A 13,792-nucleotide genomic window follows, 5' to 3' on the forward strand; every position below is an offset into this window, starting at 1 on the left:
TTATGCTTAGTGAAAAACTACAATATTAATTTAAAATGTGTTTTATAAGTTCAATAAACTTCATAAATGTTGCAAATGATTTGCTTTAGTAACATGCTATCATATTCTTTAAAATAGGTATTTGTCTCTTTTAGCCTGTAATGTTTACATATGTGTGTGCTTGTTTATATGATTTATCAGAGTAATAATTTGTATAATGACACGAGTTTAACACTGACATAACAAAGGTAAATTTATTTTATGAAATTTCTTGAGCTCTTATAATTTAGATCACTTAAAAACAATATTTTCTTAAAAATGTTTGTTTGCAGAATGTGTGATGGATAGGTGTACAGTTTGTATAGCAAAAAATCATTGTCTATGGAATGTCATTATGGAATGTAGCAATAGTCCAAATATTTGTCACCATCAGTTTGCTTTTCTAAATTAGCAATTATATAACATGATGTTTCTGAAAATAAGAACGTTTACTGTGATGGGTAGCTTTAGCGGACGATAGTGTATAAAATTCATTAATATAAAGAAACTTAAAATTTATAAATATAATGTATAAACTGCTTTGCAACAATTTCAGTCAGAAAATGTCAGTGTAAAGCTTCCATAAAGCATTTGACATGTCCGGACATGTCGGGGTATAACCTTTCACCATTTGGCCTGTTAAAATATACATTTTTTCCCAATCCTGGTAAAATGTACAACATTTTTTATATTTTTAGTGATAACAAAAACTAGCGTAAATGTTTTGATTGGTTTTATATCATGTGTGATCACATAATTTATTTATTTATTTTAATATAAAAGAAGAGAATAAGACTTGGGGGCGATTGAATGCCCATGCATGCATGAATGATACAGAGAGGGGGGAAAGAGAGCTTTTTGAAATGAAATGTGATGCTTGCACAACGAAGATTTTCTCCTGGAAAATGTAAGCGTAATTTTATTTATTTAATGTTTTATCACTAATTTATCAATAGTCTTGTTACATATTTTATTTTAAATTCTTTAATACAACCATTAGATTATATATGCGAGCACACACATATTGTGATCTCATGATCTGATTGAATTGTTTATTAATTATTGACCTTAAAACCAATATCTCACACCTCCCATAGAGTGTGAGAGAGACAGTTTAACTGGTTTTGTAGTCTTAGCCCTCAGTGTGCTCTGCTGTAGCTGTAGTGGGAATTGTAGTTGTCGAAATCGGCGTTTGAGCAACTCTAAGGAACAAACAAAATGTTGTTGTTATAATCAGATGCACAATTTAGCAATTCCTCTCTGAAAAGCCTCTGGCCAGTGATTTACAGCATTCTAAAGCAGGTTTAGTCATGAATGTTTAGAATGATAAATTATAATAAATGCAGCCTAATTAAATGTACATTCAGTTTCATTTAGTGCTAAGATCCTGTCTTGCTGGCAACGGCTGTTTTCACTAACAGATTGACAAAAGGGTAACACTTTAGAATACTGTTTCTTACTTACTACTTAACTGATAAGGAATTACTGAAGAACTAACAGGTGATTATTCATTAACACTCACTACTGTTAACTACTAAGAAAGATGTGTTAACTAATCAGTATGTAATATAATTTTATGATTGTGTTAAGTAACAGTTAGCTAATCAATAACTAATATATTCTGTGATACCTCCTGAAGAACTACTATTAATTATCTACTAGTTAAGGTTCAAGAAAAATAACTATGAAGTAACTACTAATGAACAGTTATACACAAATAATCACTTTAATAATCAGGCTATGTCCGACAATTCAAGTACTTGAGTAAAAGTACAGATACCCCAATAAAATATTACGCCAGTAAAATTATAAGTAGGTCTATTCATTTTCAAAATTACTTGAGTAAAAGGACAAGTACAAAGTACTACTACAGTAGCAACTTTGTTACAGCCCACTTATTAGCCTATAATGGAAATGAAATATGGATTTTGTTTGCTTCTAAATGTTTAACTTTTGATTATGAAAGGTTTGTTAAATTAGTTCAAATGTGGGCAGTATACATGTTAAAATGGAATAAAATATGCTGTATTAAGAAATGTTCTCATCTGAAATAAACAGATTTTAGTCAAAATGATGTAGTTTACTATTATTTACTAATAGTTTCACTTTAGAATTCTGTTTCAGGTTCTAAGTAAGTCCTGCAAAATTATCTGATAAATCTTTATTAATTACTAATGGGTTCCCTATGTTTTCACTTTAGAATACTGTTTCAGATTCTAAGTAATTCTTCAAGAATTATCTGATAATTCTTTATTAATTATTAATGGGTTCCCAATATTTTCACTTTAGAATAGGCCTAATGTTTTAGGTTCAAAATAAGTCCCGCAGAATTATCTTATAATTCTTTATTAATCACAAATTGGATACCTGTATTTTCACTTTTCCTCAGGCTTTGCCTTACATACAGAAATTGAATTAATGGTAATGTGGTATATGCTGAGGAGGCACACATACAGTACTGTATATAAAATATAAAAACTAAGGTAAGTTATCGCAAGGTACTGGAGTCATGGTGGGGTTCCTAGTGGAAGCTGATTTCTTACAAAACACACTCACAAAACAATTCACTACACAGGCAAAACCTCTATAAAATGTATTGCATTTATTAATATTGCATTTTCATACTACTACTACTATTGCTAATAACATTTATATGAAAGGGACACAATTCAATGTAATTGTGTAAAACTGTTCATTAGTAGTTACTTCATAGTTATTTTTCTTGAACCCTAACTAATAGATAATTAATAGTAGTTCTTAAGGAGGTATGACAGAATACATTAGTTATTGATTAGCTAACTGTTACTTAACATAATCATAAAATTATATTACATACTGATTAATTAACACATCTTCCTTAGTAGTTAACAGTAGTGAGTTAAGTGTTAATGAATAATCACCTGTTAGTTCTTCAATAATTCCTTATTAGTTATGTAGTAAGTAAGAAACAGTATTCTAAAGTGTTACTGACAAAAGAAGTCTATAAAATGGCACCTGTTTCTGAATGTTTCTTGAGTTTACATAAAAATCACAAACGTAACATCTATAACCACATAATTCTGTAGGCCTAAACAATATTAATATATAAAAGCCTGTAGTTTTGTTTTCGTTGGTTGGATGAAGAAAAAGTCATGACATGTCAGGTTTAGTTGATTTTTGAGAAAGGCTCATCTGCACAGAAGACGTTTTTCTATTTAGTTTCATTCTACTGTCTGTATATTAACATACTGTGTTTCTTTGTCTGCATTAAAGGCTTTGAGAATAATTCCTTTCATCACTGATAATGTTGAAGGCTAAAGTGATTGTGGCTTTCATTATGTAAAAATTCAAAGAATAGGAGGGTAAAGAATAAAAGAAGTTAGAAGGAGACTCACCTTAGAAACGTTGAAGTTCTTCACAGTTACTTTAGAGCAGGGTAGAGAGGCATTCTGAAGCAGTGCTGAGATATCTGGATTGATGAACAACATGTTCTCAGTAATCACAATCTAATCATGCTCCGTTAACACAGCAGTTAAACTTGTTCTCCGAGGTTCCTTCACAAATCCTACCTTGCATGGTGAAGAGCAATATGAGGTCTCCACCCTTGATAAACTCTCTTCTAGTGAGATCTTCTTTTGTTAAGAGCACAACATGAGCAGGTCCAGCCAAAAATACAAACTCACCACTGATGTTGATTTGAAATCCAAATCTAGTGTATTGAGGTTTTTCCCAGTGATAACCACCATCTGTTAGAATAAAACATGGCTTTTTAAAGAACCATAAAAGCTATAGATAATAACATTGATTCTCATCTAAGTCAAATGTTGCATAGAAACATATGAATAATGACAGAAAAATTATCAGATTGCTTCAAAGATCTAACCATCATAAGTCAAATCAGGGTCAGTGGTGATGCTCTGCTCAAAGGACATGCGCTTCTGGATGTGTGGATTCTGGTCCAGGATCTGGACGGTGATTTGTCTCCATGGACAAGGCCACTGCAGTTGCTCATCATATGCACCAGATACCAGATAAACATTTATTGAAATTGGATTCCTGAACAAAGATAACTGAGCCGCAAAGCGGTATCCATCATTGGAGTAATACAGTGGACTCCAAATGCTCAACCCACTGTTTAGTTTCTTCTCAAAGTCTCTAATCTGCCATATGAAGGGACACTCAGTCTCTGAAATATTGATATCGTCTAGTGAGAAGCCCCCACTGGAGCTTCCAGCTCCTTTACGTGCTTCAAACACAACTTGGAAAGATGTATTTGCATTCATTGGCACATGATGCAGCTTCCAGTAATTACCAGGGGTTTCTGCAAGAAACTGAAGGTCAGTGACACTGAAATACAGGACTATATGTTGTGCAGGAAGAGACGGACCTGTGATATGATCCATGAGTCTGAGAGCTCCTCTGCAGTCTGCTTGATTCTGCTGCCCTCGGATCCAGATGTTGAGCTGGTCAGACTCATGACCGCTGTGATAGTAGTAGAACTGCAGGCACTGAACTTTGCAGTCTCTTGTAGGGGTCACTGTCTTGCTCTCCAATCTGGCTGCGTCGCCCTCGTTTCTGTCCTCAGTGCTGAAGTGCATGAAGAAAGATGTCCCTGCAGGCATCAGAACAGTGTTAGCTTAGTGTGGAACAGTGACTGCAGCTGTGGATGACAGTGAGTTAATGTAAGTGAAGTCTCTTTTTTTCACACTTTCTGTGACAGGTCTCACCGTTCTGTTCTTTGCCCAAGTATGTGTGGTCGGTCACATTGATGCCACTCACTGACCTCACTCTCCGCCAGCCATCATCAACAGAAGAACTGATGCTCATTTGACACAGAGATTCATCATCAAAACTACAGTGATCGAGGAAAGACACGGAGGAATCTGTGATGACAAACAAACAATCACTGAGACTAAATCAATCCATTACCATTTACATTCATCACAGTGATTGTTACAGACACGCCAGGTTCCACCTCCTTCTTATCGACTCACTGCGGCTGAAAGACAAAGATGGCTGGCCCAGAATCTGTGTCCCTACTATGCATCCCCGGGGCATATCATCTCTGTATGCCCCGTCCGTCCTCCTAGTCCCATGGTGAGCGCCATTCTCCCTTTGAAGTATCAAATGAAACCACTCACCACTGTTGTGACACTTACTGCCGCTGACATCTCTCTTCCAGTTTCCGCCCTCCTCGATTTTGGGACAGCCGGCAACTTCATCTCAGGCGCCCTCTGCCATCAACTCAAACCGGACTACTCCATCAAGAGGGGATCCACCTGCTGGTTCTGGAGGAATCTACCGCTGACGTCATCCTAGGGCGCCCATGGTTGGAGCAGCTTAACCCTGTCATCTCGTGGAAGACGGGCGAAGTCCTGAAGTGGGGCGACTCCTGTTTCCAGGGCTGCATCACTGGTTGTCCTGTCGCAGCCAAACCTTCCCCGGCACCTCTTGCAGTATGTACCAACTCCATAGAGAGCCCGGTGGAAAACCAATCCATCTCCATCTGGCTCAGGGTTACATTCATCCATCTACCTCCCCTGCTGCTTACAGTTTCTTCTTTGTGGAGAAGAAGGACGGAGGCTTGCGGTCCTGTATCGATTATCAGGCCCTGAACAATATAAAAGTTCCGCTATCCACTTCCCCTCATCTCAGCTGCCCTGGAACATCTGCGTGTTGCCACTGTTTTCACCAAGTTGGACCTCCGCAGCGCAAACAACCTCATCCGGATGCGTGAGGGGGACGAGTGGAAAACTGCCTTCATCACCCCTACTGGCCACTATGAGTACTGTATGATGGCAAATGGACTTGTTAATGCCCCCTCCATCTTCCAGGACTTTATCCATGAGGTGCTCTGGGAGTTCCTCCATAAGTTCGTCCTCGTCTATATAGATATCCTTATTTACTCCCGGAGCCTAGCGGAACATCGGCTTTCAGCTCTATCTCAAGGCCGAGAAATGCTCCTTCCACCGGTTCCTTGGATACAACATCAACAGCAGTGGCATCCGGATGAGGGAAAGGTAAATCCTGTAAGAAATTGGCCCATTCCCACCACCATCAAAGAACTCTAACGATTCCTCAGCTTTGCCAATTTCTACAGACGTTTCATCCAAAATTACGGTACCATCACCAACCCTCTCACTAGCCTCCTCCGGAACAAACCCAAATCGCTATCATGGACTCCAGCAGCCACGGAAGCCTTCAACTCCCTTTACGATAGGGCCTTTACGATAGCTCCTGACATCAGAAGGTACATGAACGAATGTACAGACTGCGCCATCTCCAAGAGTCCACGCCATCTACCATCAGGCAAGCTCCATCCTCTGCCCGTCCCTTATCGCCTGTGGTCACACCTAGGGGTGGATTTTATCACTGATCTTCCTCCTTCCGACAATAATACCTGCATTCTAGTCATTGTGGACAGATTTTCTAAATCATGTCGTCTTCTCCCTCTGAAAGGGTCTGCCCACGGCCATGGAAATGGCCGAGTTACTGTTTAACCATGTCTTCAGGTACTTCGGCATTCCAGAAAACATCGTCTCAGATAGAGGTCCCCAGTTCATCTCCCGGGTATGGAAAGCATTTCACTCACTCCTAGGTGTGGCCATCAGTCTGTCCTCTGGATACCACCCCCAATCCAACAGGCAGACAGAGAGGAAGGTTAAGGAGATCGGACGCTTCCTCCGTACCTTCTGCTATGGCCACCAGAACTATTGGAAAACCAGTTCCTAGGGTGGTCCAAGTACGCACAGAACTCCCTGCGACAACCTACCACCGGACTCCCTCCATTCCAGTGCGTGCTCGGCTACCAGCCACCGCTCTTTCCATGGTCAGGAGAACCCTCGGACGTCCCCTCCACTGACTACTGGTTCCGAGAGAGCGATAGGGTCTGGGACGCGGCTCACCACCAACTCCAATGGGCCCTATGTAGGTCGCAGGATGACAGCCGACCTTCGCCGATCTGAGGCCCCTGAATACCTACCTGGTCAGAAGGTCTGGCTGTCCAGCAGGGACATCCATCCTGTGCCTACCCTGCCGCAAGCTGAGTCCCAGATTCATTGGCCCATTCACCATCCTAGAGCAGATCAATCGGGTCACTTTCAAACTTCAACTACCACCAGAGTTCCGGATTCACCCCACTTTCCATGTGTCCCTCCTTAAGCCTTACCATCCCACTGTTTCTCCCTCCACAGAACCTGGCGAAGCTGAAGCCCCCTCTCCACTCCTCCTTGAAGACGGTGCTGCCTATGTAGTTCGAGACATCCTGGACTCCCGGCGGCGTGGTGGACAACTTGAGTACCTAGTGGACTGGGAAGGATATGGTCCAGAGGAACGCTCATGGGTCCCACGCAACAACATCCTGGATCCGAACCTACTAGACACCTTCCACTCCAGTCATCCCAACAGACCATCTCCTAGAGGAAGAGGACGTCCACCACGTCGTTGGGGTCCTCGGCCCTCAGGAGCGGGCCGTGGGGAGGGGGGTACTGTTACAGACACGCCAGGTTCCAACTCCTTCCAATCACAGCGCACTCCCTCACCTGAATACTAATCACTCCCACCTGATCCTCATCCACCAGCAATCACCGCAGCACTACAAATACCCCACACACGCACTCAGTCAACGTCCGGTCTCTACCCCTCATCAACCGATCCATTATCCACTGCCTCCAACACCTTCACTTTACCCAGAACTTCCCGCTCCTCTGCTTGTGCCTAAATAAACTGTGTTTCTGTTATCCTCAGCCTCCTGTGGTGGTATTCCGTAACAGTGGTCCTTGGTGGTCAAATATTGATCCAGCTGCAATGACTTAAAGGCCACAAATAAAAACTGTCAAATACTCACTGCATTTGTAGAGTTTGTTGAGCTCCATCGCATCATACTCGCTCATTTCCATAAGTTGTCCGATCACGCCTTGGATCTCAGGACTTTTGGTTATAATTGTGGGTCCGTTACCATTGCTGAAGGCATTTTTATCAAAATGCATCACAGAGTAATAATCATATGGGGTTTCTTGGGTAGTGGACACGTTCTCATTGTGTCTATTGAAATTACTCTCATATCCTAAAAATAAAGAATATCACAGTTATTAAGGTGATTCTTCATAAGGCAAGGCTTATTTTCTGTCTGTATAGAAAGCAAATTAATTGAATCACTATTTTACAGTGATTCCTTAAAAACAGCACCAAAAATTTATAATAAAATTATGTGTCAACCTTTCCTGATGTTTTCATATTTGATTGTCACGTAATCATCTCTGTCATATCTCAAATGTTCATGGTTCAATCCCAGAGCATGGAGAAACTGGTGCTCAACAATGCCTTTTCTTCCACAGTCCTTTCCGATGGAAAGAGTCTGTCCTCCAGGAAACGAGCGTCCAATATATGACCAACACCTGAGGAATAACTCATAGCTGGATAAATTTAACACTACTAGTCAGATTATATAAGAAATTTATTTTAAAACTGTGCAATTTATTTACAATGTATAATATGTTTTTAAAGACCTTATTTGACACAAGACTTTACGAGGAAAATGTCTGAACTTTTGACTTATAATTAATAAACTAAAATATTTTACTCTAGATATACACTATAGCATATACCATATCAGCAGGGCCATATTAACCATTAGGCTAGCTGGGTCTGTAACCCCGGGCACGAGCAAGGAGGGGGCCTGTAATTGACTGGAGCGCCGATCTCGCAATCCATCATGCCCCCCACTTATTAGCGCTGTTATTTAGTTGAGCTTTTACGTAAAATCAGTGCATTAACATTTGAGACTGAAATGTAAAGTCTGAATTTGGTTTACCAGTTGTGACGAGTGGGGCGGGGCCGAGGGACGTGGGAGCGAGGCCGGTGGAGTGATTGGAGATGAACTACACCTGTTCGACCCGCCGGTCTCGAGGCCCACGGAGGAGATGGAAGGATATAAAACTGGAGAGACGACAGTGAAGGACGAGAGAGGACCAGGCCTGGGCTTTTAGTTGTGTTTTGTTTTTTATTTGAGCGCACCAGTCGTCCGTGAGGGGCTGGTGCGCTGTTTTGTGTTTATTTTGTATTATTAAAATGTTATTTGATTGTCCGCCGGTTCCCGCCTCCTTCTTCCGGATGAATATGAAGGTTCTATCATTACACAAGTAAAGTGCATTTATTCTATATTTGACTTTTGAACAATATGTGCACGTATTTATCAGGTGATCGCTGCCCAGTATTGTCTGCATTCACCTCTCTTCACTTCGTTCTGGAGAAATCTGGAAATGGTCGCGCAAAGAAGAGTATTCAATAAGTAAAAATGTTAGCAGTTCTGAGAGAGGCTCAAACAATGAAAAACTTCAAATACAAACAACATAAAAAACTTGACTTTGTCAGTAAAATCCACAGCTATCAGGTTATTTTATTAAAGCTGTTGATGAAGTGGAAGTTGCTGGAACAGCAAGTGAAGTGGGCTCATGGAACAGATAAAACACAGCGCCATCGTCCACAGAGATTTTAGGTTAGTTTGATTATTAACTGGATGTATAATGTTTTTGTGAACCAGTTAAGCTCAAATGCTATTTTGGGGATTTCTGTCTGCCATTTTCCTACCTAAATTAAAAAGCTTCCCATTCCTACATGCACAGGTGTAAATACAGAAGTTTGCATTTTAAAGGAAACCCTTTGAAATTACATAAAACACTGTTGAAATTGATAAAAATGATTATATATGCTGTCTGTGTTATAATAAATAGGGAAAAAAACAAGGCTCTTTTTTATTTTATTTTTATAAACTGAAGTTTGAAATAGTATAGCTCAGGCAATGCAGGGCCTAGCAGATTCAGACCTATTTTATGTGTTTCCAGCACATGTCAGCTAATAGAGGAAAAAGGAAATTTGTTTCTATCATAGTCTATGCAAAAGTTATTCCATTCCAACTGAAGGAAGGAATAATACCCTTTTTGTATACAATTTCCGCCTACACAAATATGAAATGTTCCTATACATACATGCAGAGGGGAAACATGCAATATCTGTATATTATTTTACAGAAAACACTCAGAAGTTACATAAAAAGCTGCTGTTTGTCACAATAGTATTATTATAGTAGTATTATTTATGTTGTTTCACATATGATGAACCACCTCAATACAATGTGCTTTTTTTTGTGTGTGTTTTCTGAATAGTCTTTGAAAGAGGATAAGTCAAACTGCAAACTAGCAAACTGCTTTAAATTATTAAATATATCTGGTCTATCACAATCTAAAATAGAATCCACAATCTCCAGCTTCATATCATTTCATTTATGTCCATTCTGTATTGGTCTAATGATAAGGACTTCTGAACTGTCTCCATCACCTGTCTCTCTCATCTTCCAGTTTGTTTTGACGCATTATCAGCGCTAATCCGCGAGCCAGACGCTGCTACACGACCTTCGGAACGTCAACAAACGAATATATGTTCGTCCACACAGTACTGTAATAATCCATGTGTATTTACTGTACTTTCACTGAGATGCATCATGTACTGTACTTTTCTGTCAATAAACAGTTTACCATATTGTTAGCGGAGCTTCCAGGCTTCAAAAGATTCGAAGAAATAAAAGTAACTAACACGCGTATAGCCTCACCAGATGTGCGTCCTGTCCTCTCCACGGCGACGGTGGTCATCCATAACTTGTAGTATGATTATTATACATTTGATAATCCACGAGTATATAGGTATTTGTGGCTGTTTGCGGCTGACTGAAGCGGTGCTAAGATGGATAAATAATAATTTGCACTGAGGTGAGAAATTTACATCGCGATTCTGTTGATTCTGTTGATTTGATTGTCACACAATAAAATTATCTACATCGTCAAATTCCTGAGAATGAGAGCTTTCATGTGATATATGACTTGACTGTTTTGTGAAAAATATTTTAAATACACATTCTTATGAAAAATTATTCGCAATCGTTAGACGGAAATTTGTGTGGGGGGGGGGGGTATATTTCTTAGCTTAATTTTACTACTTTATGAATCATAAAACCCCTATTTATGGTATTCTTTGTAAAGAAAAGACTCTAAGCTTTCAAATGAACTCATAAATGGGCTGATACCATATAAGGAAGGCTTTGCAAATGACACAGGAACATTTTGCATGCTATTTTTGGACCCGGTACCGGGTCCGCAGAGTTGAAGGGGTTTTAAACTATATTAATTTAAGGTTTAGGCGATAATCTGGTAGAAATATATCAATCGTTGATTGAAGCACATCATGATGTAGGCTAAGCTTATCATTTAAACGCATTTTAAAACAAATGGTTTAAACTGGTCATGGATATTAAGCAGTAGGGCAGAATTCATTCTGGTAAATGCTTGCATTTACATTGATGAATTTAGCAGATGCTTTTATCCAAAGCAACTTATAGTGTATTCAGGCTTTACATTCTTTAACCAGTATGTATGTACTCTGGGAATTGAACCCACAACCTTTTCGCTCCTTGTGCTTAAACGTTCAAATACACAGTTATGTGTCAAAATGCCCGTCTTTGCAATTATCCTTGTAAACAGTTATTTGTTTCTTAAATGAATGTTAATAGTTAAAGATAAATAATATCATACAGGTTTAGAACATCAACATAATTATAATCCTCTAAAACAGCCTAATACAGCTGCTGTTTCCATTTGTGTAAATAATGTAAATCAAACATCAGAAAGAAAATCAATTACTGTCCTTGACTGAATCACTTCTGTAAAATAAATAAGAATGAATGTATTTTGAATTTATACAGTGAAGAATATTCAGTCTGTTATAATAAAATATTTATCAATCAGTGCTTCAAGTTTTTCCAAGTAGGCTGATTTTTTTATGTTCTTTGTTCTGTTGTGGCCTAATGTGTGACTGTTTAGTGATCTTTAGTAAGTTTATTTTTGCTTAGACTAGTATTATTTTGTGTAATATTGAAATTGGTAACAAAAATCATGAAATTTCAGTGCATCAAGAATTTTGATATGGGATAAAAATCCTATTTACAGCTTTATATATCAGTGTAATTGAATGGCCGGGCAGTTGGTCATAGCTCCGGGGCCCAGTGCAGTCTTAATGTGGCCCTGCATGTCAAAACAGTCTATAATATATTACTGATATTGCTAATTACTAATTTGAACCATACAGTACCCTTTATGACTCTCCGCAGAGATGTAAAACTCTTCTGCTTCTCTGGGCTTAAAGTCAACACATGATTTCAGTCTGAACTGCTCGAAGGCTCTCAGAATGACACCTTTATAGTTCATACCTATAACAACAAACACAACTGAGTGGAAAAGAATATGAAAGTTACATTCAAAATTTAAAAGATGAGAAATATGAAATCTTACTGAGATTTCCACTCAGCTCATAGGGCACAGGAGTATCCCACCAGGACTGATTCCCTTCAATTGAACTTCCTGGCCTAGACTTTAAAGCAGATCATTTTAAGTTACCTGTTTATCTCACCCACACCGCACACACACACACACACACGCACACACACACACACACACGCACGCACACACACACACGCACACACACACACACGCACACACACACTCACCAGTGTTGGCGCTAGGGCGGGGCTTGATTTGGCTATAGCCCTTTCAGAAACTTGCTCGGCACAGTAAGGAGCAAGCTAATAGCCTAAATTTTAATTATCCTCACATCGTTACATGCGGGGCAATTATTGCATGCAATTTAATAATAATATTTAATTTAATAATAAAAGTAACCTAATAATAAGAAGAATGTAACAGGACTACATTAACTGGAAACGCTAAATCCTCTTAATATTGGCCATTTTTTATGCTTTTGACAATATCTCTGGCTATCGTTGACACAGATTATATACGATAGATTATTGCGGGCCCCTACACAGTGCGTGCCCATCCGCTATGCCACCTGTGTTGGGAATAATGCAGTACAAGTTACGCAAGTTACGTAATCAGATTACTTTTTTCAAGTAACTAGTAAAGTAATGCATACTTTTTAATTTACTTATTTTTCAATAAATTCAATACGTCCATTTATTGATTGAAAGCTTTCCTCTCCAAATAATACAAATATCCTTTATGTATTTAATCCCATTTTATTAACCAGTGCCTTTGCTGCTGACCTTTGATGATCCAATTCAACCATACTAATAAGCAAAAATTATTCTATATAAACTGACATTTGTTCTTTTTTTATTGCTGAATAGTGTTGAACTTCTGAATTCTACTGTACAGACGTGAATTTACAATTCCTTCAGCTTGAGGATTTTGGTGTGAAAGGGCTTTTACATTTGCAAAAAAAAAAGAATTTTTTATATTAAAACCAAACAAGCAAGCTCTGCCCAGATTTAAAAAGTAATGGAAAAGTAATGTAACGCAAAGATTAAGTTTTCAAAAAAGTGCTTAATTGTTTAGAAGCAGATGTCTTAGAAGTGGTGAACGCCTCACTTCTTTCTGGGACATTTCCAAACTATTGGTAGTTGTTAAGCCCCTTCTGTAAAAAGAGCAATCTTGATAACACCATTTTGAGCAATTATAGACCAATTTCTAATCTTTCTTTCATAAGCAAAATTAAAGAAAAGGTCATTTTTAATCAGCTGAACAAACACTTAAACTCAAAAGCATACCTGGACAATTTTCGATCTGGTTTCTGACTGCATCACAGCACAGAGACAGCACTCATTAAGATAATAAATGATATTCACTTAAATTGTGACTCCGGCAAAATATCGGTGCTGGTATTGCTAGATCTCAGTGCTGCGTTTGACACTGTCGATCATAACATACTACTAGAGAGACTGGAAAACTGG

At 38.8% G+C, this 13,792-nt stretch overlaps 1 protein-coding gene across 3 annotated transcripts in view; it reads right to left on the reverse strand.

Moving 5' to 3' along the window:
• Positions 1–1,130: 1,130 nt before the first annotated feature.
• Positions 1,131–13,792, reverse strand: part of LOC132145729 (meprin A subunit beta-like) — a 16,577-nt gene continuing 3,915 nt past the window's right edge. For 2 of the 3 annotated variants that reach the window (XM_059556950.1, XM_059556951.1), the window contains exons 5-14: positions 12,336–12,414; positions 12,136–12,253; positions 8,215–8,393; positions 7,844–8,062; positions 4,725–4,880; positions 4,385–4,609; positions 3,881–4,318; positions 3,567–3,743; positions 3,393–3,466; positions 1,131–1,220 (exon numbers count right to left, since the gene is read on the reverse strand). In XM_059556950.1, the coding sequence (XP_059412933.1) occupies positions 1,158–1,220; positions 3,393–3,466; positions 3,567–3,743; positions 3,881–4,318; positions 4,385–4,609; positions 4,725–4,880; positions 7,844–8,062; positions 8,215–8,393; positions 12,136–12,253; positions 12,336–12,414 (1,728 nt within the window). In that variant the 3' untranslated portion in view covers positions 1,131–1,157. The remainder of the gene's footprint in view (positions 1,221–3,392; positions 3,467–3,566; positions 3,744–3,880; positions 4,319–4,384; positions 4,610–4,724; positions 4,881–7,843; positions 8,063–8,214; positions 8,394–12,135; positions 12,254–12,335; positions 12,415–13,792) is intronic. The other variant, XM_059556953.1, reaches the window with a different exon arrangement.

Source organism: Carassius carassius, chromosome 8, assembly GCF_963082965.1.
Source record: "Carassius carassius chromosome 8, fCarCar2.1, whole genome shotgun sequence".
In the NCBI taxonomy this organism is placed as follows: Eukaryota; Metazoa; Chordata; class Actinopteri; order Cypriniformes; family Cyprinidae; genus Carassius; species Carassius carassius.